We start from the raw sequence: 25,824 nt of genomic DNA, 5'->3' as shown, positions 1-25,824 counted from the left end.
GTTTCTTGTTGCAACTATAACGCTAATATCCTGCAGTTCTACACATGTTGTCATGGGGCAGAGAAATGTTTCTTGTTGCAACTATAACGCTAATATCCTGCAGTTCTACACATGTTGTCATGGGGCAGAGAAATGTTTCTTGTTGCAACTATAACACTAATATCCTGCAGTTCTACACATGTTGTCATGGGGCAGAGAAATGTTTCTTGTTGCAACTATAACGCTAATATCCTGCAGTTCTACACATGTTGTCATGAGGCAGAGAAATGTTTCTTGTTGCAACTATAACGCTAATATCCTGCAGTTCTACACATGTTGTCATGAGGCAGAGAAATGTTTCTTGTTGCAACTATAACGCTAATATCCTGCAGTTCTACACATGTTGTCATGGGGCAGAGAAATGTTTCTTGTTGCAACTATAACGCTAATATCCTGCAGTTCTACACATGTTGTCATGAGGCAGAGAGAAAACGACTGTGTAACGAAGACGCTGTAAGTTGAGAAGCAGGTGAAACGTTTAATAAAACAACAAACGAGACAACATAACAGTAGCGTCTTTGCATGTACACAGGATCAATACTGACTGGGGAAGGAACCTAAGGGAGGGCCAGATATAGGGGTGGTAATAAGTAAGGTAATGGAGTCCAGGTTTGCCTCATGACAACGTGCAGGTGCTCGTAATGATGGATCCCAGGACCGGCGGTTAGTATACCGGCGACGTCAAACACCGGAGGGGAGGAGCGAGAGCAGACGTGACAGACTGCCACCTCTCATTGAAGCCATGGAAGTTCACGGCCGACCGCACCACTGCAGGCATTGTTAGCAGAAAACAGGATCCCCCATAATAGTGAAATAAATAAATAGAAAGTCAATCATGGTACCAATAAATGCTTCTAATACACCAGATGTATGTCCTTGAACCGATTATGTTTAAATCTCATTTAAAAAGCATTTTTGAAACGGTCTGTTTGAGATACAAGTTTGAGGTGGCTTTTTTAAAGTATTTTTTCTCCAATTAATGCTTCGGCCACAAATACGAGTATAGTCAAAATTATTTGGGTATGAGTTAACAGAACATTAGCTTTTAAAAGTTTGATTTTCACTGGACAATTACTTTAAATTACAGTGCATTTATGTAAAAAAAATATAGTATTGAAGTATTGAGATGGAAAATGTATAATAGGTGGAGTACTGTGGATACCAATAGGCTCATGTTGCCCAAGGTTTAATAACAAACATTGTAGATTAATAATATTACATTGTATTGTATTACACCCTCTAAACTTCCACGGATCCCTGGGGCAAAATGTGTTTTTTCAGTTGTTGGATCCCCCCGCTCCCTTTTGCCCTCAGAACAACCTCAATGCGTTGGAGCATGGACTCTACAAGGTGTCGAAAGCATTCCACAGGGATGCTGGCCCATGTTGACTCAAATGCTTCCCACAGTTGTGTCAAGTTGGCTGGATGTCCTTTTGTCTTGCCCATTTACCTTCTGAATGGCACACATACACAGTACATGTCTCAATTGTCTCAAGGCTTAAAAAACCTTCTTTAACCTGTCTCCTCTCTTTCATCTACACGGATGGAAGTGGATTTAACAGGTGACATCAATAAGGGATCATATCTTTTTCCTGAATCCCCTGTTTTCAATACAGGTATAACGACACTGAGCTTTTTTTCGAAAATGTTTTATGAGGTTGGAGAACACATTGGGAGGGATCTTGAAACTTTGCCGCAAGTGGATCTTTTAGCAAGACAATAACCCCAAGCACACATCAAAATCCACAAAGAAATGGTTCATTGACCACAAAATAAACATTTTGAATGGCCGTCTCAGGATTTGATCCCCATTGAAAACCTGTGGTTTGAATTGAAGAGGGCAGTCCATAAACGCAGACGAAGGATATCAAGGATCTGGAAATATTCTGTATGGAGGAGTGGTCTAAGATCCATCCCAATGTGTTCTCCAATCATCATTAAAAAAAAGTGTTTAAGGCTGTGTTGTTATCCTCGCAAGGGGAGGATGCTAGAGTATTAAAAACAGGGGTGCCAATCATTTTGATAATTTTGTATTACTTGTTTAACAAAATCTCTTGCTCTGAGCACTTGCATTAGTATAAAATAATATAATTTTCCCTTTTTTTGCATTCAAATACTGTAGAATTAGTAGTATTTGTATTATATATTTTATATAGTATTTTTTGCTCATCTTTCTCAAGGGTGCCAATAATTTGGGACTTGACTGTATGTAATCAAATAGTCCATATTTCAGAGGTACCTTTTGTATGAGGTAAGATGTTCCTTCTAAATCTTGTTATTGCGTAACATTTTTATGCTTGTCTTTGAAACGAATAGTCCAAGAATACCCAATGTTTCAGAACCAGATTTTGGTTTCAGCTGACAACTACATACCTTTGCCTTTCAATCTCCTACACAATATCCCCTTGACTGGTGTGCATGAAGATATCAAGAGAGACAGACATCTAGCAAGAAAAAGTCAATTGGAGGGAACACTGACAGATCAGCGCAACAAGACCATGGATTTTTACACTGGCTGCAGTGAGCAGAAAGCAAGAAAACTCAATAAAAAAATGTGAATGTGGAAATGCGTAAAATAACATTGTGAATCCGACTGAGTGAAAACAATTCACAATTCTCCTACATTTACAGTCCTAGTTATCATTGCCCAAAACAAAGGGAATCATTTCAAACATCTCACACATTTTTGCTTATTGTGTCCATTGACTAGAATTCATATATATTTGGGTTAAAAGACCAATTCAGTGGAAAAACAAAATGGGGTAAAAATAGCCCAGCCCAGTTAATATTGACTGCAGCTGCAGCTCCTCAGGCAGCAGCACTCCCACTTCATCTTACGTTAGGGACACAGATCAAGGGTTCTCCAGGGACTGACAGTATTCTTCAAGCTAATTACATCCAGTTTATTTGGGGTGTCAGGTAGCCTAGTGCCTAGTGGTTAGCGCATTGGGCCAGTAACCGAAAGGTTGTTGGATCGAATCCCTGAGCTGACAAGGTAAAAAATCTGTCATTCTGCCCTAAATAAGGCAGTTAACCCACTGTTCCCTGGTAGGCTGTCATTGTAAATAAGAATTTGTTCTTAACTGACTTGCCTAGTCAAAATAAAAGGTTAAATTGACAGCACCTTGTCTCTGCAAGCCAAGTAGGAAGGTTAGTTCACCTCACAAACCAGAGTCCATTTTTTTATTTTTATTAACATCGAGGATGAGTGCCATGGGAACTATCGGTATGGCCCAGCAGGACCAGCCTAAGTGACAGGCCTCACATGTTTAATATAATGCACACAAAATAATGGAGCCCTTAACCTTCACGGCACATTCAACGTTTTTTTTTTGCTCTCCATGCAATCCTCGCACGCAGACGTATGTGTGTGTGCAACAGGCTGAATGAAGCTAATGAATCCAACATGGACAGAGAGGCTGCATTGTTTTGTTCATCATGAACCATGCCTATAGACCAATCACCATGACTAATTAGCTCAACTAAGAGCAGCAATTTACTCTACAGGCCATAATGGGAGGTGGAAGCTCAACTTGCAATATTTAATGCTCTTATATAATGACACATAACCAGTGGTGTAAAGTACTCAAGTAAAAATACTTTAAAGTACTACTTAAGTCATTTTCTGGGGGGTATCTGTACTTTACTATTTATATTTGACAACTTTTACTTTTACTTTGCTACCTTCCTAAAGAAAATAATGTACTTTTTACTCCATACATTTTCCCTGACACCCAGAAGTACTTGTTATGTTTCGAATGCTTAGCAAGACAGGAAAAAGGTCAAATTCACACACTTATCAAGAGAACATCCCTGGTCATCCCTTCTAACTCTGGCAGACTCACTAATCACAAATGCGTTGTTTTTAAATGATGTTCGAGTGTTGGAGTGTGCCCCTGGCTATCTGTAAAAAAAAAAGGCAATAAAAAAATGGTGCTGTCTGGTTTGCTGGGAGTTAAAAAAAATTAACCCCAAAAGGTTCTTTGAGGAACCATGATAAGGGGTTCTTCGAAGAACTTATAGGAGTTCCCACAAAATGTTCTTCAAATAACTTTTAGGGGTTCCCCCACAGTTCCAATTTGAAGAACCCCTAAAGGATACTCCAGGAACCTTTACTTTTTAGAGTGTATATTGATAAAAGTCACCTGGTCCGAGAGACATTTAAATAGTTATACACAGCCCAATTTGAGTTTGTGTGTGTTCTCTGGTGTGATATAAGGCTGTGTGAATGAGTAAAACTCTTCCCACATTCATCACAGCTACACGATTTCTCTCCTGTGTGTGTTCTCTGGTGTGATATCAGGTTGCATTGCTGAGTAAAACTCTTCCCACATTGACCACAGCTATAAGGTTTCTCTCCTGTGTGTGTTCTCTGGTGTGATTTCAGGCTCTGTGACCAAGTAAAACTCTTCCCACATTCATCACAGCTATAAGGTTTCTCTCCTGTGTGTGTTCTCTGGTGTGATTTCAGGCTCTGTGACCAAGTAAAACTCTTCCCACATTCATCACAGCTATAAGATTTCTCTCCTGTGTGTATTCTCTGGTGTGATATCAGGTTGCTTAGCTGAGTAAAACTCTTCCCACATTGATCACAGCTATAAGGTTTCTCTCCTGTGTGGATTCTCTGATGAATTTTAATGCCTGCTGAGGAGGTGAATCTCTTCCCACAGTCAGAGCAGCAGAGAGTTCTCTTCCCTGTGGGTCTTTGCAGGTGTTTATTGAGGTGTTGTGATCTGGAGAGACTCTTCTCTGCCTCTTCAGCATCATGATGTTGTTGAGGCTCCCCAGAGGATCCACAATAGTAAAGTTTCTCTCCTGTGTGAACAACAAAGTCAGACAGATGATTAAAGGCCCACAACAGCGGAAATCCACTGTAAAAGGTGATGCCAACAGCGTAGCCATGATGTTGTACAACAATTGTCGTCTGTAATGAATGTAATGATTATTTGACAATTGTCTTAACTTCTCTAGGGTAGGGGACAGTATTTTGACGTCCGGATGAAAGGCGTGCCCGTAGTAAAATGCCTGCTACTCAGGCTCAGAAGATAGGATATGCATATTATTAGTAGATTTGGATAGAAAACACTGAAGTTTCTAAAACGTTTTGAATGATGTCTGTGAGTATAACAGAACTCATATCGCAGGCAAAAACCAGAGAAGAATCCAACCAGGAAGTGTGGAATTCTGAGATCTGTAGTTTTTCAACTCATTGCCTATCAAACATAGTGACTTAGGGTTCATTTTGCACTTCCTAAGGCTTTATGATATTTGTATTTGTCAAAAGGGCAGTTGAGCATCTTGTCACCAGAATAAGACCCTCGATATTTATTGGAAAGGAGCACCAAGCTCATCACCGTGCACTTTCAACACTGTGAAATTCATCATAATATACTTAATCTGTTGCCTAAGAAACTGCGTGGTTTCCTGAGTAGTAGTGGGAGGGCCACACTCAATATCATCGCGTGACAAGTTTACTTCGATATGATGGAAATGACATAAATATTTGAGCATAAAGGCGTTTCCACCGCCATTTCTCGCATAATTAATTTTACAGACAAAAATATCCCACCATGTCGAACGAACAAATTAAAAACTGTTGATAAAAACGTGGTTAATGTAGTTAATTACGACATTTCTGCGCTGAACTAGGTTGAATATTTGGTTAATGAAAACTACAACTCCCTTCAGCCCAGTGTCCCACATAGTTCTTGACTTGATTTCTCTCGTGAATGATTTGATTTCTCTCTGGAGAAACGGCGCGTTGGGATCACAGAAATAACGAACTAAATGGAATTCAAGTCATTGAACCCACATCGGTCAATTAGTTGTTGAATAACCGGAGAAAAAAATACGAAATTTCGGTTAATCGCTCAGCACTTGCCCTCTCTCCAGTGCTTAATTTTAGCCGGATCCTACTGGAACAGGATCTGGCACCTCTCCGTCTTGGAAGAGTTTCGTTTTGTCCGGATCCGGTACCTCTTCTGGCATGAAAAATAATTGTCACTTTTTGCAATGTAAAGATTCTAATAAACGTGATCAAAGTTCTTTGGAGTTGCCTCTTCTTTAATCCCCCCCCATCTCTCACTACAATGAGATTCACTTTCTATTATCTCTCTCCCCCGCTCTCTACTCCGATAGACATGAGCCTGCAACTCTCATCTCTCCAGCATTGCAATTCATAATGTCCTTATAGAGCCGCGCAAAGGGTTGAAATACATTTGACAAAGTTATGGTTACTGCTGTCTGTTGAGAAATAAATTAAATAGGCCTAGGCTATTGATGGATTCAATGTCGTTTTCATTGATCTCAGATTCTCAGTTTGTCAGTGTCTAAATTGCCTGTCATTTCGATCATTTTGTGCTTTCAAGACAACTTGGAACTCGAAAAAAAATAAGCCGAATCATGATGTCAGTGATCGTCAGGTCGGAAAGTCGGAGCTCTAGAAGAGGCCAGAGTTCCCCATGTGGAATTTCAAATTGGATGACCATCCAAAACAATTTTTTCCAGTCTGAGCTCGTTATTTCCCCAATTTCGCAGTTGTCTTGAACGCACGGAAGTCTGAAGTCGTAGATTGCCCAGCTCCGAGTTCCCAGTTGTTTTGAACGCAGCATTAAAAAAGATCGTGCCAAAATCTCCAATCGTAAAATGACGTAGAATTGCATTAAATGCGTTTATAAAAAGGCCAAACATTTTCTGGACACTAGGCCACAAACCTTTTTTCCCCATGTGGGCAACTTCTGTAAATGCCTCTACTTACTGCTCTATGCCACTACGCAAATGTGATGATATGCATGCAATGCAGGTCACCCCCCTCTCGTGCTCACTTGTTCCGGCAACTCCTGATTTACAAATTAGGCACTGTCTAGCTCTTTTTTTCTCCCTCAGTCAGTCTTTTTCCAGTAACTCCACAGTCAACAACTCCACAGTCAACAACGTCTAGCCTAGGGGTGTCAAATTCGATTCACAAGTGTCTGCGGGTTTTTGGTTTTTCCTTTCAATAAAGACCTAGACAACCAGGTGAGGGGAGTTCCTAACTAATTAGTGACCTTAATTAATCTATCAAGTACAAGGGTGGAGGGATAACCTGCAGACTCTTGGCCCTCTGTGGAATGAGTTTGACACGTGACTAACCCTTACCTAGCTCTCTCTCTCTCTCTCTCTGTGGCTTGTATTCTTTCCCCTGGCTTCCTTGTTTGGGCACTCTCTCCCTCCCCTACTCGCTCTCTCCTCTTCCCCCTTTCTCTCCTTTCTCCCCCTCTCTACTCTGTTCCTCTCTCATTCTTCCACCCCTGGCAGTGCACTCTTAATCCCCCCCGCCAGAGTCCATGCCCTTGTAGAGCAGAGAGCATACGCTGGCGACCGTCAGCCCAGCTCCAGTTGATGAGGTAGCAGCATATCGCTTAGGGGCCCTGGCATGGGTCACATCCTGCCACGGCCCTGCTGCAGCCTTCAGGGAGGCACCATCCTAGTCAACTCCCCCCTCCACTATCACTGCACTTCATGTGTAAGCACTGAGCATTCATGGCTGCTTCACCCAATCATAATAACTTATCACAATAAAATAACAACAGCTTGCAGTCAACGGTAGATCCACCTAGCCAGGTAAACACTTCTTTAATCACTAGATTGTAATACTGGGGTGGTGAACTATTAATGACTTACCACATAATTGTTAACAATATATAAATGAACGTCATATAAATGCACACACTCAATCTCATAGCAATATAACAAGGTCATTCTTCTTTCCGATTTGGATAATCTGGCAACGTCAAAGCATTCCCCCTAGCATGTCCATGTTTGTCTTGTCTTATAATGCATTTGTGTGGTATGGAGCCCACATACCTTCAAATCCAGAAGGCTAAATTAAAATGGCGTGCTGACTGTTAATGGAGTGGGACAAACATATGACTTCACTGTCTGTTGTGGCTTCAAGCTCATGTAATGAATAATACAACAGTCTCCACCTGTATCAGTGCAGTCAATGGGCCTGACAGTTGCTATTTATATGTATATTTTCGGCACAGTGTCTTCCCTCCACGATCACACTCAGTCAAATTGTCCTTGAATTACACAGACAAGATAGCAAAACAATACCCAGAGAAAAGACAGTTTATTATCCTCTTTTAAAAGCTAATCAGCATGTAGTGACATAGCCTGATGCAAAATAGAAATTCCAGGAGAAAAACTCTCCATGTAACTAAATTATGCTCTGAATGAAAGTAAGCTCACCCATGCGGTTAATTTGACTAATTTTCTGAAATGACTTTTGTTTCTCATGAGGCGATGTAGCTAGCTAATGTGTTTGTCGGTCCACTCCAGCTGAATAATATGTATAGAGATCCTATTAAATAACTATTCTAGTATTCTAATTCATAATTCTATGGTCATATGACCCACAATGAGAGACAACTGGGGAATGCAGCTGATCGGTAGATTACTACGCTGACATCACAATGTCAGACCTGGGAATTGATTGAATCAACGTGAATAGCTTGAAACATTCATGACTAAGACCTTTGTATAGACAGACATAGCTATCCTGATTTGTGCTGCAGCGAAAATAGAGAGGATGCATAGTACAGTAATGCATAGTACAGCAACGTGAAAGTGCAATGGTCTCCTGAGGGATCTCCTCCCAGACCTGGACTAAAGCATCAGCCAACTCCTGGACAGTCTGTGGTGCAACATGGCGTTGGTGGATGGAGCGAGACATGATGTCCCAGAGGTGCTCAATTGGATTCAGGTCTGGGGAACGGGCGGGCCAGTCCATAGCATCAATGCCTTGCTCTTGCAGGAACTGCTGACACACTCCAGCCACATGAGGTCTAGCATTGTCTTGCATTAGGAGGAACCCAGGGCCAACCGCACCAGCATATGGTCTCACAAGGGGTCTGAGGATCTCATCTCGGTACCTAATGGCAGTCAGGCTACCTCTCAATTTAGAACGCTCATTTAGAACCCTCGTTTAGAACGCTCGTTTAGAACGCTCATTTAGAACGCTCATTTAGAACGCTCATTTAGAACGCTCATTTAGAACGCTCAGTTAGAACCCTCATTTAGAACGCTCTTTTAGAACGCTCTTTTAGAACCCTCATTTAGAACCCTCGTTTAGAACGCTGTTTTAGAACCCTCATTTACAACAACAATCAGCGTTTGAGCTGGACACACTTTTTTCAGAAACTATTTACACAAAAAACACACACACAGTCCTTACAAAGTTTATCTCCAGAATGTGAGCAGTTTATTTTTGGATGCAAATGGTTCATATATTCACAGAAGTATATATATTTAATCACTGAACAGTAGCAGACCTAACTTCATCTGTTCCTGACTCTGGATAGTGGATTAAAAAGACCACCTGTTGTTACATCAACACCAGACATCATGATTCATGGAAATGGACATTGTATTTTATCAAATATGAAAACCTTAAATCTCTTCAAATTCAAATCAGTCAGAAAATAAGGATTGTACATAAAACAGAGCAGAATAAATCATCACATCTGGGGACCATCACCACCAGCATGACTAGTATCTATGTGGACCCTACTACAGTTTAACCAGCTCAGCTATAGACTACACCAGCATGACTAGTATCTATGTGGACCCTACTACAGTTTAACCAGCTCAGCTATAGACTACACCAGCATGACTAGTATCTATGTGGACCCTACTACAGTTTAACCAGCTCAGCTATAGACTACACCAGCATGACTAGTATCTATGTGGACCCTACTACAGTTTAACCAGCTCAGCTATAGACTACACCAGCATGACTAGTATCTATGTGGACCCTACTACAGTTTAACCAGCTCAGCTATAGACTACACCAGCATGACTAGTATCTATGTGGACCCTACTACAGTTTAACCAGCTCAGCTATAGATACTAGTCATGCTGGTGTAGTCTATGTGGACCCTACTACAGTTTAACCAGCTCAGCTATAGACTACACCAGCATGACTAGTATCTATGTGGACCCTACTACAGTTTAACCAGCTCAGCTATAGACTACACCAGCATGACTAGTATCTATGTGGACCCTACTACAGTTTAACCAGCTCAGCTATAGACTACACCAGCATGACTAGTATCTATGTGGACCCCACTACAGTTTAACCAGCTCAGCTATAGACTACACCAGCATGACTAGTATCTATGTGGACCCTACTACAGTTTAACCAGCTCAGCTATAGACTACACCAGCATGACTAGTATCTATGTGGACCCTACTACAGTTTAACCAGCTCAGCTATAGACTACACCAGCATGACTAGTATCTATGTGGACCCTACTACAGTTTAACCAGCTCAGCTATAGACTACACCAGCATGACTAGTATCTATGTGGACCCTACTACAGTTTAACCAGCTCAGCTATAGACTACACCAGCATGACTAGTATCTATGTGGACCCTACTACAGTTTAACCAGCTCAGCTATAGACTACACCAGCATGACTAGTATCTATGTGGACCCTACTACAGTTTAACCAGCTCAGCTATAGATACTAGTCATGCTGGTGTAGTCTATGTGGACCCTACTACAGTTTAACCAGCTCAGCTATAGACTACACCAGCATGACTAGTATCTATGTGGACCCTACTACAGTTTAACCAGCTCAGCTATAGACTACACCAGCATGACTAGTATCTATGTGGACCCTACTACAGTTTAACCAGCTCAGCTATAGACTACACCAGCATGACTAGTATCTATGTGGACCCCACTACAGTTTAACCAGCTCAGCTATAGACTACACCAGCATGACTAGTATCTATGTGGACCCTACTACAGTTTAACCAGCTCAGCTATAGACTACACCAGCATGACTAGTATCTATGTGGACCCTACTACAGTTTAACCAGCTCAGCTATAGACTACACCAGCATGACTAGTATCTATGTGGACCCTACTACAGTTTAACCAGCTCAGCTATAGACTACACCAGCATGACTAGTATCTATGTGGACCCTACTACAGTTTAACCAGCTCAGCTATAGACTACACCAGCTTGACTAGTATCTATGTGGACCCTACTACAGTTTAACCAGCTCAGCTATAGACTACACCAGCATGACTAGTATCTATGTGGACCCTACTACAGTTTAACCAGCTCAGCTATAGAGTACACCAGCATGACTAGTATCTATGTGGACCCTACTACAGTTTAACCAGCTCAGCTATAGACTACACCAGCATGACTAGTATCTATGTGGACCCTACTACAGTTTAACCAGCTCAGCTATAGACTACACCGGCATGACTAGTATCTATGTGGACCCTACTACAGTTTAACCAGCTCAGCTATAGACTACACCAGCGTGACTAGTATCTATGTGGACCCTACTACAGTTTAACCAGCTCAGCTATAGACTACACCAGCGTGACTAGTATCTATGTGGACCCTACTACAGTTTAACCAGCTCAGCTATAGACTACACCAGCGTGACTAGTATCTATGTGGACCCTACTACAGTTTAACCAGCTCAGCTATAGACTACACCAGCATGACTAGTATCTATGTGGACCCTACTACAGTTTAACCAGCTCAGCTATAGACTACACCAGCGTGACTAGTATCTATGTGGACCCTACTACAGTTTAACCAGCTCAGCTATAGACTACACCAGCGTGACTAGTATCTATGTGGACCCTACTACAGTTTAACCAGCTCAGCTATAGACTACACCGGCATGACTAGTATCTATGTGGACCCTACTACAGTTTAACCAGCTCAGCTATAGACTACACCGGCATGACTAGTATCTATGTGGACCCTACTACAGTTTAACCAGCTCAGCTATAGACTACACCCGCATGACTAGTATCTATGTGGACCCTACTACAGTTTAACCAGCTCAGCTATAGACTACACCAGCATGACTAGTATCTATGTGGACCCTACTACAGTTTAACCAGCTCAGCTATAGACTACACCAGCTTGACTAGTATCTATGTGGACCCTACTACAGTTTAACCAGCTCAGCTATAGACTACACCAGCATGACTAGTATCTATGTGGACCCTACTACAGTTTAACCAGCTCAGCTATAGAGTACACCAGCATGACTAGTATCTATGTGGACCCTACTACAGTTTAACCAGCTCAGCTATAGACTACACCAGCATGACTAGTATCTATGTGGACCCTACTACAGTTTAACCAGCTCAGCTATAGACTACACCGGCATGACTAGTATCTATGTGGACCCTACTACAGTTTAACCAGCTCAGCTATAGACTACACCAGCGTGACTAGTATCTATGTGGACCCTACTACAGTTTAACCAGCTCAGCTATAGACTACACCAGCATGACTAGTATCTATGTGGACCCTACTACAGTTTAACCAGCTCAGCTATAGACTACACCAGCATGACTAGTATCTATGTGGACCCTACTACAGTTTAACCAGCTCAGCTATAGACTACACCAGCACGACTAGTATCTATGTGGACCCTACTACAGTTTAACCAGCTCAGCTATAGACTACACCAGCATGACTAGTATATATGTGGACCCTACTACAGTTTAACCAGCTCAGCTATAGACTACACCAGCATGACTAGTATCTATGTGGACCCTACTACAGTTTAACCAGCTCAGCTATAGACTACACCAGCATGACTAGTATCTATGTGGACCCTACTACAGTTTAACCAGCTCAGCTATAGACTACACCAGCATGACTAGTATCTATGTGGACCCTACTACAGTTTAACCAGCTCAGCTATAGACTACACCAGCATGACTAGTATCTATGTGGACCCTACTACAGTTTAACCAGCTCAGCTATAGACTACACCAGCATGACTAGTATCTATGTGGACCCTACTACAGTTTAACCAGCTCAGCTATAGACTACACCAGCATGACTAGTATCTATGTGGACCCTACTACAGTTTAACCAGCTCAGCTATAGACTACACCAGCATGACTAGTATCTATGTGGACCCTACTACAGTTTAACCAGCTCAGCTATAGACTACACCGGCGTGACTAGTATCTATGTGGACCCTACTACAGTTTAACCAGCTCAGCTATAGACTACACCGGCATGACTAGTATCTATGTGGACCCTACTACAGTTTAACCAGCTCAGCTATAGACTACACCAGCATGACTAGTATCTATGTGGACCCTACTACAGTTTAACCAGCTCAGCTATAGACTACACCAGCATGACTAGTATCTATGTGGACCCTACTACAGTTTAACCAGCTCAGCTATAGACTACACCAGCATGACTAGTATCTATGTGGACCCTACTACAGTTTAACCAGCTCAGCTATAGACTACACCAGCATGACTAGTATCTATGTGGACCCTACTACAGTTTAACCAGCTCAGCTATAGACTACACCAGCATGACTAGTATCTATGTGGACCCTACTACAGTTTAACCAGCTCAGCTATAGACTACACCAGCGTGACTAGTATCTATGTGGACCCTACTACAGTTTAACCAGCTCAGCTATAGACTACACCGGCATGACTAGTATCTATGTGGACCCTACTACAGTTTAACCAGCTCAGCTATAGACTACACCAGCATGACTAGTATCTATGTGGACCCTACTACAGTTTAACCAGCTCAGCTATAGACTACACCAGCATGACTAGTATCTATGTGGACCCTACTACAGTTTAACCAGCTCAGCTATAGACTACACCAGCATGACTAGTATCTATGTGGACCCTACTACAGTTTAACCAGCTCAGCTATAGACTACACCAGCATGACTAGTATCTATGTGGACCCTACTACAGTTTAACCAGCTCAGCTATAGACTACACCAGCATGACTAGTATCTATGTGGACCCTACTACAGTTTAACCAGCTCAGCTATAGACTACACCAGCATGACTAGTATCTATGTGGACCCTACTACAGTTTAACCAGCTCAGCTATAGACTACACCAGCATGACTAGTATCTATGTGGACCCTACTACAGTTTAACCAGCTCAGCTATAGACTACACCAGCATGACTAGTATCTATGTGGACCCTACTACAGTTTAACCAGCTCAGCAGTACCATCATAGACATAAAACCCAGGATAGAGGGGCTGAGTGAATGTGGTCTGGACTCTGTGGAGGAGGGTCATTGTGTCAGAGACACTGTAGAAGGACAAAGTACCTGCCTTGTGATCCAGGTACACTCCTACTCTGGAGGACTGAGGGCCTGATACTTTAGTCTTAACATTATTGTGTCTGAAATAATAACCACCTCTATAGCACTGTAAACTCCAGGACTTGTTATTGAATCCAAATCTATTATCTCTCCCTGTTCTGCTGATGTCTTTATATGAGACTGCTGTAATAACCCACTCCCCAGTCCACTTCACCTCCCAGTAACAGCGTCCAGACAGACCCTCTCTACACAGAACCTGGTACTTGTTGGTGAATCTGTCTGGATGGTCAGGATATGGTTGGACTTGGCCTGTACAGGTCACCTTTCTGTTCCCTTCAGACAGAGAGAGGCGTGTGTGTGCTGTGTTTGGGTCCAGTGTGAGCTGACAGGAATCTGGGAGAAGAGCAGAGACCAATGAGGGGAGTCAGAACAATAAGTTAAGTCAGATACTGTATCTACCCTGTCTTTGATTAGAGCACAGCAGAGATCAAATCAGAGAAATATGAGGAGTCAGATAGATACCCAGTCTTTGATTAGATCTACTATTGCTATATATTTCTAGAGGGATTGTTAGGAGTGGCAGTAAAAAGAGACTGTTAGTTACTTCACAATAAAGAGACTCACATTGTAACAACTGTTCTCTGGTCTTGGGCTCTGGAGGCAGAACAACCTCCACTATATTCACTACAGACACACAAACACATTGACAGAGAGAGGGAATGTTATCATCATACCATATTCCACATGTATATGACTAGTAGGGAACTTTCAATGGTCTAAAGTTGATGTTCTGATTGTTTTCAACACACCTGTAGTGGAGATCTTGGTCCATTCTCCTTTAAGGAAGTCTTCTAGTTTCTCTCTCAGTTCAGACACAGTCTTACTCACATCTCCAAAGTACTGAAGAGGACGGACAACGATGCTGGGTAAGTCTGAAGATACACTGATACTGGAGAGAGACTGATAACTCTGGAGAGAGAGACAGAGAGAGAGAGAGACAGAGACAGAGAGAGACAGAGAGAGAGAGAGAGAGGGCCAGAGAGAGAGAGAGGGAGGGACAGAGAGGGAGAGAGGGAGGGACAGAGAGGGAGAGAGAGAGGGACACAGAGAGAGGGACACCGAGACCCAGAGAGAGGGGGACACGGACAGAGAGACACAGAGAGAGAGACACAGAGAGAGAGAGGGACAGAGAGAGAGAGGGACAGAGTGACAGAGAGAGAGACAGAGGAACAGAGAGAGAGACACCGAGAGAGGGGGACACAGAGAGAGGGACAGGGGGACACAGAGGGACAGTGGGACACAGAGGGACGGACAGGGGGACACAGAGAGACGGACAGGGGGACACAGACAGACGGACAGGGGGACACAGACAGACGGACAGGGGGACACAGACAGAGGGACAGGGGGACACAGAGAGAGAGGGCCACAGATAGAGAGGGCCACAGAGAGAGGGCCACAGAGAGAGAGGGCCACAGAGAGAGAGGGCCACAGAGAGAGAGGGCCACAGAGAGAGAGAGGGACAGAGGGACAGAGAGAGAGAGGGCCACAGAGAGAGAGAGAGGAAGGACAGAGAGAAAGAGAGATAGAGGGACAGAGAGAGAGAGAAAGGGACACAGAGAGAGAGAGGGACAGAGAGAGAGAGAGGAGGGACAGAGAGAGAGAGAGAGGAGAGAGAGATAGAGAGAAAGAGAGAGAGGAGGGACAGAGAGAGAGAGAGAGAGGAGGGACAGAGAGAGAGAGAGAGAGAGAGAGGGGGACAGAGAGAGAGAGAGAGAGAGAGGGGGACAGAGAGAGAGAGACAGAGAGAGAGAGAGAGGGACAGACAGGACAACATAATGATTGAGATGAATAGTTTCACATGAAGTTAATTTCATATCACATGTAACAAGACAGTTTAGTTACCTGGAGGAAATGGATGTGATCCTCTGTGTGTGAGAGCTGCTCCAGCTCAGTGCTTCTCTTCCTCAGCTCAGCTATCTCCTGCTTCAGTTGCTCCAGGACTCCTTCAGCTTGACTCACTTGATCCTTCTCTTGGGCTCTGATCAGCTCCTTCACCTCAGAGCTCCTTCTCTCAATGGAGCGGATCAGCTCAGTAAAGATCTGATCACTGTCCTCCACTGCTGCCTGTGCAGAGCGCTGTTGAGAGAGAGAGGGACAGAGAGAGAGGGACAGAGAGAGAGAGACAGAGACAGAGACAGAGAGAGAGAGGAAGGAGAGAGAGGGAGAAAGAGAGAGAGAGAGACAGAGAGAGGGACAGAGAGCGAGAGAGAGGGACAGAGAGCGAGAGAGAGGGACAGAGAGCGAGAGAGAGGGACAGAGAGCGAGAGAGAGGGACAGAGAGCGAGAGAGAGGGACAGAGAGCGAGAGAGAGGGACAGAGAGAGAGAGGGACAGAGAGAGAGAGGGACAGAGAGAGAGAGGGAGAGGGACAGAGAGAGAGAGGGACAGAGAGAGAGAGAGGGACAGAGAGATAGCAGTTAGTTAATAGTATCTCTACTTGCAAATTCATCTTCTGCACATCTATCACTCCAGTGTTTAATTGCTAAATTGTAATTATTTCGCCACCACGGCCTATTTATTAACTTACCTCCTTTATCTTACCTCATTTGCACAACTGTATATAGACTTTTCTATTGTGTTATTGACTGTACGTTTGTTTATTCCATGTGTAACTCTGTGTTGTTGTTTGTGTCACACTGCTTTGCTTTATCTTGGCCATTTCGCAGTTGTAAATGAGAACTTGTTCTCAACTGGCCCACCTGGTTAAATAAAGGACTTGTTCTCAACTTGCCTACCTGGTTAAATAAAGGACTTGTTCTCAACTGGCCCACCTGGTTAAATAAAGGACTTGTTCTCAACTGGCCTACCTGGTTAAATAAAGGACTTGTTCTCAACTGGCCTACCTGGTTAAATAAAGGACTTGTTCTCAACTAACCTACCTGGTTAAATAAAGGACTTGTTCTCAACTGGCCCACCTGGTTAAATAAAGGACTTGTTCTCAACTGGCCCACCTGGTTAAATAAAGGACTTGTTCTCAACTGGCCCACCTGGTTAAATAAAGGACTTGTTCTCAACTGGCCCACCTGGTTAAATAAAGGACTTGTTCTCAACTGGCCCACCTGGTTAAATAAAGGTGGAATAAAATAAACAGTAATGGCATTACCCCGGCAACACAGAGAAAACATGATGAACAGTCTGTCATTGTAGAAAACGGACAACCCCTCCTCAACTCCCAGGTCAACCCGAGCCAATCAGCTATTGGTGTCCAGGGCTCCATGTAATACCCTCCACTGGATGACCCCTGACCTTTCCAGCACTGAGCTTATAGAGCACCCTCCACCTATACCCTGCCATGCTCTCAGCCCCCACAACCCCCTGCCTCGGATGCCCCTTCCCTCCCGCTAAGCCCACCTCCGTACGGTACAGTAGCCTCTGTGCTGCTTTGAGTCAGAACGCTGCCACCCTGCTCTCCAGGTCCACCAAACCCAGTGATCAGTGGTTCCTCCCAGACCCACGGCCCAGGCACCACACCCCCCTCCTCTCGTATGGGTCTCAGCAGCTGCCAGGCCCTCAGTACTGCAGCATAGAAATCAGAGACCCCTGTTGTATTGAGTCTCTCCGGCCGCATGATGAAGAGCTGCTGATCCAGCCACAAACCCAATTCAGTTTTCCCAAAATGGCACCAAAAAAACCTACCTTTTAATTTACCACTAAAACCTGTTCTTAGGACCAAGCCATAAAAAAATGTATTATAATAATAACTGGTTTACGTTTTAACTACCAACAATTGGTAAAAACTTTCCCCTTTCGGAAACAATGGGACGACCTCAGAGTTGACAAGGTAAAACTCTGTTGTTCTGCCGCTGAACAAGGCAGTTAACCCACTGGTCCCCAGGAGGCCGTCATTGTAAATAGAATTTGTTCTTAACTGACCTGCCTAGTTAAATAAAGGTTTCATTAAAAAGTCTGGCAATAACTTAACTTTTCATTATTTAGACAGACTCCTCTAAATAATAAATATAATAAAATAACAAAAAACAGTTAAATGCTAAGTACTATACATAGGTTTTATTTAAAAAATAACAATAGAACCTATTTAGTACTATAATGGTATTTCCTAACATAATATTATTACTATAATAGTTTCTAAAGGGGTTCTAGGCTACCCTACCCTAGAATTAGGGTTCAGGATAAAACAGGTTATACGTAGGGTTAGAGTTTCTGTACAGCACTTTGTAACATCTGCTGATGTAAAAAGGTCTTCATAAATACATTAGATTGATTGTTAGGTTCAGGGTATTTAAAGAGATAAACTGTATGGGTTTATATCTCTCTTGCTCCTCCCTGTGGTCTTCTGTGGGAACTACATACCTCATTCACCACACTTGATAGGCTCATAATCTGAGGTAGCAACTGAGTCAGAGCTACAAATCAATGATCTCCACCTATCCATTAGGTTTACAACTCAGTGAACCTGCGCAGCATTCTCTCTATTTGACGTCTACGAACCAACAGATTTCAACGATTATCATATTACCCAGCAGCCATTTAGAAACAAATAAAAAAAGGTTAGTTCTTTTTATTCTTTTTTTCTGACTGTTTAAATCGGCCACATCTTGAAAAAGAGAACAGGGACATGCGATTTGTTGATAATTTACACTTTTTTATATATAAAAAATATAGATATACAGTTAACCATGATCAGAACATGTTTAACGTTTGAAGGCTTTGCGCCAACCATCCCTGTAGGTCACTACAATCTATAAACAGGTGAACAGTGAGCTTCCTCACCAAGTAGCTGTAACCTAGTTAATAATAAGTTACCTGAGGTAAACCTACAAGGTTAGTTAATAATAAGTTACCTGAGGTAAACCTACAAGGATAGTTAATAATAAGCTACCTGAGGTAAACCTACAAGGATAGTTAATAATAAGTTACCTGAGGTAAACCTACAAGGTTAACGCAGGCAGGAAGAGAATTACTTCAAAACCACAGCAAACAGCTGGGACATATAGTAATATTATATATATATAATATTATATCACTGGGCTCCTCTGTGCTAACAAACCCTGTGTACCACCCCTCCCCTGTTTAACCTTGAATTTCGTTCAGAAAAACACTTCCACATTTAGCAAAACGAACCAACTCTTTACGGATCTGTTCGGTGGTAATAAACGGAGGCAGATTAGACACCACTACTCTTGTCGAAATCAGCACCAACACAACCCCTCACATAAATCATACTGGTAACTAGCCGGGTAACAAGACTCACCTTTTACATTACCACAACCACCGCCTTGTTCATTCTGGATACAGAGTGGATATGTTCCTCTCCCACCTGTTCACCGACCAGGATCAATAATTCCTCCACACCATTCTCCACAACGCACCTGAAGAGACAGCGTTTCTTCTCCACTCGGTTGAGGACATCAAACTACCCTACTCCCTCCTCAACTCTAACCGATAAACAGCGGAAACCGATAAACAAACCCTCCCACCATGACAAAATACATTTGGAAAATAGGCAAAAGAATAGCTGCACTCTTCACGAACGACAAAACCTCACGTTACCAACTTCTTCTTCTTCTATGGTATAATGGCGGTCCTCAAACCAACGTTAAAGGAGCGTGGCGCCTCCTACTGTGCTGGAGTGTTCAATCACGGTTTACACCATTTCTAAATCCTCCTACCTAACTCAGTACTTCTGAGAAAATAAAAAAGATCCCTACTAACTTCTAATAGACCCTCCCCCATCCCCCAAATCCCTTCCAACCCCCCCAACCCCATCCAACCTCAATATGACCCTACACTTCAATCTTTCCCTCTCTTCAACATCCTTACAACACTATAACAACACATGCTCCACCGTTTCATTGACAATACCCTCCAGACACAAACCATTCACATGCTGCCAACCAGATGGAAGGACCAGTTCAATGTACAATGTCCTAAACACAATCGAGGAAACAACACCTCTTCCTTCCTAATCTGACCTTTGAACCTTGGTCCACCAACCTTTCTTTGGAGGGCATATAAATGCCGTCCCTTGTGCTCAGAGTCCCATCTCTTCTGCCACACATCTATCAAAATGTCTCTGATCTCACATTTGTCCTCACCTCTACCCAGTGGAACATTAATATATATTATATCTTGTTTTAAAGTTATTTTAGCTAACTAGTCTACAATTTCATTCCATTCCACACCTGAATGTGCTGGCACCCAGCAGAATCTCACTACTAGACCCATTCTCTCAATTCTCCATAATAACATTAACACCTCCAATAGTAGGTCACTCCTAATAGATTTACCAGATGATAAACTATTCAATACAGACAGAGAATCTGAGGATACTATAATTCTAACAGGTTGTTCGTCCTCCACCCACTGGAGGACAACTATTATCACCAACAGTTCAACTGAGTACACTGACAGTTCATCTGTTAGTCTTCTACATATCTGCACATCACATTCAGGAAGGTAAACACCTGCTCCTGTGGGCCCACTATCTGGGCCCTTGGATCCATCTGTGAAAAGAGGTAAAAAAGCATAACAACTTCTACCAATGTAATTGTCAACCAGTTTCCCTTTATCACTGACTTCTGACCCAATCTTTTCCTTTTGTCTACCAAGGTTAGATCAACAACAGGATCTGGGAGTAACCATGGAGGAACATCCCCTATCACCACAGAAAGGGCCAACCTCCAACTCCCTGAAACTACTCTCATCAGCAAGCTTTCCAACTGTCCAACCAAAACCACTGCCTTGTCTACTAGTATATTCCCAACAGTCATCTAGAACAGTAGCAGTGGGATGCTCAACCTCACAGCCTTTCAACCCAATAAGCTAATGACAATTTATTACGTCGTATATCCAAAGGCATCTCACCTGCCTCAACTGGACTATAATATAAATACATGATGGAGGGGACAGGTGAAATGGTGTGTCTCCTCTGGTCAACAATACTCACCTTGAGAGACTCCACAGCCTGTTGGAGCTCCTTCAGCTCCTTCTCTCTCTCCTGGAATCTCTGCTGGACCTTCTGCTGACTCATCCCCAGCTGCCTCTGTGGAGAATCACTCTTCAATGAGCTATCAAGCTTTATTAGTCCAGTAGATCAATAGTATAGTAATGTGACATAGGGCCCATAGAGAGGAAGGTCTAAAAAATGGATGGTCCATTTACTAAATGATATTTATTTGTTGCTATGTGAATGATTATAGTTTTTATGGTAGGACTACATGTATCAACGGGTTGAGACTGAACTTTGGACTCATAAAAGGGCATTCAGAATGATAATAGTGTTTGACATTATAAAATGGTGATACATCTGGAGAATCTGGGTTAACATATCTATATACTCAAGGTTTGTGTTCATATTTGTTCTGCTGAGGATCCATTTCATTTGAATGATCTCATATTCAAACAGCCTTAGTTCCTACTGCATCTTTAATTCTTTGTTTATCAGACAGTCACCAATAAGTTGTTCTGGTCTTACCTGTTTCTCAGTCCTCTCTGCTGCAGCTGACACTGTATCATGGCCTTTATGTTCATCCATTGTACACATCAGACAGATACACTGCTGATCGGTACGACAGTAAACCTCCAGCAGTTTGTCATGATGAGAGCAGATCTTCTCCTGTAGTTGTGCGGTGGCTTTGACCAGCTTGTGCTTCTTCAAAGCAGGAAATTCGTAGTGAGATTGGAGGTGAGTCTCACAGTAAGAGGCCAGACACGCCAGACAGGACATGAGGGCTTTCTGCTTTCTGGTCCCAGTGCAGACATCACACGCCACATCTCTAGGTCCAGCATAGCACAGAGCAGGAGGGGGAGCAGCCTGGAGTCCTGTCTTCTTCAGTTTCTCCACCAGCTCAGCCAACATGTTATTTTTACTCAGCGTAGGCCTCGGACTGAAGGTCTGTCTGCACTGAGGACAGCTATAGACCCCTTTCAGAACATCCTGATCCCAGCAGCCCTCAATACAGCTCCTACAGTAACTGTGTCCACAGGGGATGGTGACTGGTTCCTTCAGTAGATCCAGACAGACAGAACAACAGAACTGGTCCTGGTCCAGCAGAACTCCCTGTTGAGCCATTTGGACGGTTGTTCACTCTCACACAGACAGACGAGACAGAGACTCAGATCAGTTTCGTTTCCTCAGAAGACAGTTTGTGAAGGGGGATGGATTTCCTGGTTCTGCCAGAGGGGTGGGGTTAGAGGGAGGGAGGGGTTAGAGGGAGGGAGGAAGAGAGAGAGGAACTGCATGCAACAGCAAGAGGGAGACAAATAGTCTTGTTCCTTGGTTAGAGCCCTTAACATGGAATAAATGAAATAATGAATCTTAAAATGTGAGTTATTAGAATATAAAGGGTAACACTTTCTATGAAGTACATATTATAATTATTTTAATGACCTTTATAATGCCTTATAATACACTTATGTGTTCTAATAAGCAATAAGGACTGAGGAGGTGTGGTATATGTAAAGTTGCAGCTGTCTTTGATATGCTCAAAATTAACTAACTGCTATCTTGAAATGTAGAGAAAGTGTTTTAAAATAGGCATCCTATCATTTGAAAATTAGTTGAAAGGCTAAGTGATTCTCTTCCTGAGAAGAAGCTGACAGCCTTCAAACAGAGCAAAAAAAGTGGTCCCAAAAAATATGTCAAAATGAATAAAAAAATTATACAGCTGTCTTTAATAAGATCAAACTGAACTGCTATCTTGAAATGTTGAAAAAGTGTTTTTAAATAGCTCAGTCTTATCACTCAATATGAGTCAAAATCTGTCACTTCCAGGAGTGCTCATTTTGTCAAAAATGAAAAAATGAAAAAAATAACAACTCACAGCTGTGTTAATAGACCCAACTCAAACATCTGCTGTCTTGAAATGTCCAAAAAAGGTATTTAAATGGGCCTACCAGACATCTTCTTGAGAGAAGATAAGGTCAGGGACTCCTGAATGACTTACTCTCCGTCATGTTGAGATGGGTTTCCCTTTAGATCTTCTTGAGAGAACTAACCCAAAATTAGTCGAACTAACCCAAAATTAGACCTGATCTATATAGTGGTGTTGGCTGGTCTCCACACCACTGTGATCTATATAGTGGTGTTGGCTGGTCTCCACACCACTGTGATCTATATAGTGGTGTTGGCTGGTCTCCACACCACTGTGATCTATATAGTGGTGTTGGCTGGTCTCCACACCACTGTGATCTATATAGTGGTGTTGGCTGGTCTCCACACCACTGTGATCTATATAGTGGTGTTGGCTGGTCTCCACACCACTGTGATCTATATAGTAGTGTTGGCTGGTCTCCACACCACTGTGATCTATATAGTGGTGTTGGCTGGTCTCCACACCACTGTGATCTATATAGTGGTGTTGGCTGGTCTCCACACCACTGTGATCTATATAGTGGTGTTGGCTGGTCTCCACACCACTGTGATCTATATAGTGGTGTTGGCTGGTCTCCACACCACTGTGATCTATATAGTGGTGTTGGCTGGTCTCCACACCACTGTGATCTATATAGTAGTGTTGGCTGGTCTCCACACCACTGTGATCTATATAGTTGTGTTGGCTGGTCTCCACACCACTGTGATCTATATAGTGGTGTTGGCTGGTCTCCACACCACTGATCTATATAGTGGTGTTGGCTGGTCTCCACACCACTGTGATCTATATAGTGGTGTTGGCTGGTCTCCACACCACTGTGATCTATATAGTGGTGTTGGCTGGTCTCCACACCGCTGTGATCTATATATTGGTGTTGGCTGGTCTCCACACCACTGTGATCTATATAGTGGTGTTGGCTGGTCTCCACACCACTGATCTATATAGTGGTGTTGGCTGGTCTCCACACCACTGTGATCTATATAGTGGTGTTGGCTGGTCTCCACACCACTGTGATCTATATAGTGGTGTTGGCTAGTCTCCACACCACTGATCTATATAGTGGTGTTGGCTGGTCTCCACACCACTGTGATCTATATAGTGGTGTTGGCTGGTCTCCACACCACTGTGATCTATATAGTGGTGTTGGCTGGTCTCCACACCACTGTGATCTATATAGTGGTGTTGGCTGGTCTCCACACCACTGTGATCTATATAGTGGTGTTGGCTGGTCTCCACACCACTGTGATCTATATAGTGGTGTTGACTGGTCTCCACACCACTGTGATCTATATAGTGGTGTTGGCTGGTCTCCACACCACTGTGATCTATATAGTAGTGTTGGCTGGTCTCCACACCACTGTGATCTATATAGTAGTGTTGGCTGGTCTCCACACCACTGTGATCTATATAGTGGTGTTGGCTGGTCTCCACACCACTGTGATCTATATAGTGGTCCACTGGTCTCCACACCGCTGTGATCTATATAGTGGTGTTGGCTGGTCTCCACACCACTGATCTATATAGTGGTGTTGGCTGGTCTCCACACCACTGTGATCTATATAGTGGTGTTGGCTGGTCTCCACACCACTATGATCTATATAGTGGTGTTGGCTGGTCTCCACACCACTGTGATCTATATAGTGGTGTTGGCTGGTCTCCACACCACTGTGATCTATATAGTGGTGTTGGCTGGTCTCCACACCACTGTGATCTATATAGTGGTGTTGGCTGGTCTCCACACCACTGTGATCTATATAGTGGTGTTGGCTGGTCTCCACACCACTGTGATCTATATAGTGGTGTTGGCTGGTCTCCACACCACTGTGATCTATATAGTGGTGTTGGCGTGTCTCCACACCACTGTGATCTATATAGTGGTGTTGGCTGGTCTCCACACCACTGTGATCTATATAGTGGTCCACTGGTCTCCACACCGCTGTGATCTATATAGTGGTGTTGGCTGGTCTCCACACCACTGTGATCTATATAGTGGTGTTGGCTGGTCTCCACACCACTGATCTATATAGTGGTGTTGGCTGGTCTCAACACCACTGTGATCTATATAGTGGTGTTGGCTGGTCTCCACACCACTGTGATCTATATAGTGGTGTTGGCTGGTCTCCACACCACTGTGATCTATATAGTGGTGTTGGCTGGTCTCCACACCACTGTGATCTATATAGTGGTGTTGGCTGGTCTCCACACCACTGTGATCTATATAGTGGTGTTGGCTGGTCTCCACACCACTGTGATCTATATAGTGGTGTTGGCTGGTCTCCACACCACTGTGATCTATATAGTTGTGTTGGCTGGTCTCCACACCACTGTGATCTATATAGTGGTGTTGGCTGGTCTCCACACCACTGTGATCTATATAGTGGTGTTGGCTGGTCTCCACACCACTGTGATCTATATAGTGGTGTTGGCTGGTCTCCACACCACTGTGATCTATATAGTTGTGTTGGCTGGTCTCCACACCACTGTGATCTATATAGTGGTGTTGGCTGGTCTCCACACCACTGTGATCTATATAGTGGTGTTGGCTGGTCTCCACACCACTGTGATCTATATAGTGGTGTTGGCTGGTCTCCACACCACTGTGATCTATATAGTGGTGTTGGCTGGTCTCCACACCACTGTGATCTATATAGTGGTGTTGGCTGGTCTCCACACCACTGTGATCTATATAGTTGTGTTGGCTGGTCTCCACACCACTGTGATCTATATAGTGGTGTTGGCTGGTCTCCACACCAC

The 25,824-nt window shown here is 43.3% G+C and overlaps 1 protein-coding gene across 1 annotated transcript; it reads right to left on the bottom strand.

The window, feature by feature from the left end:
- Positions 1–9,252: 9,252 nt before the first annotated feature.
- LOC145866948 (tripartite motif-containing protein 16-like) lies at positions 9,253–22,403 on the bottom strand. The gene is made up of 6 exons (XM_082971010.1): positions 21,672–22,403; positions 21,144–21,239; positions 16,080–16,313; positions 14,987–15,146; positions 14,802–14,861; positions 9,253–14,570 (listed from the first exon to the last, which is right to left on the bottom strand). The coding sequence occupies exons 1-6, from the start codon at positions 22,266–22,268 to the stop codon at positions 14,056–14,058; spliced, it is 1,662 nt and encodes a 553-aa protein (XP_082827136.1). The 5' UTR covers positions 22,269–22,403; the 3' UTR covers positions 9,253–14,055.
- Between the last annotated feature and the right edge of the window lie 3,421 nt (positions 22,404–25,824).

Source organism: Salmo salar, unplaced genomic scaffold (assembly GCF_965601325.2).
Source record: "Salmo salar unplaced genomic scaffold, fSalSal1 ptg000136l, whole genome shotgun sequence".
In the NCBI taxonomy this organism is placed as follows: Eukaryota; Metazoa; Chordata; class Actinopteri; order Salmoniformes; family Salmonidae; genus Salmo; species Salmo salar.
The sequence above is the reverse complement of the archived record's forward strand: the minus strand, read 5'-3'. Positions and strand labels throughout refer to the sequence as shown.

Coding starts and splice junctions, on each gene's coding strand:
- LOC145866948 (XM_082971010.1), bottom strand. CDS start 22,268: ATGGCTCAACAGGGAGTTCTGCTGGACCAGGACCAGTTCTGTTGTTCT. Junction 16,314..21,143: donor AGGCTGTGGAGTCTCTCAAG/GTGAGTATTGTT, acceptor CTCTCTCAACAG/CGCTCTGCACAGGCAGCAGT. Junction 15,147..16,079: donor ATCACATCCATTTCCTCCAG/GTAACTAAACTG, acceptor CTCTCTCTCCAG/AGTTATCAGTCTCTCTCCAG.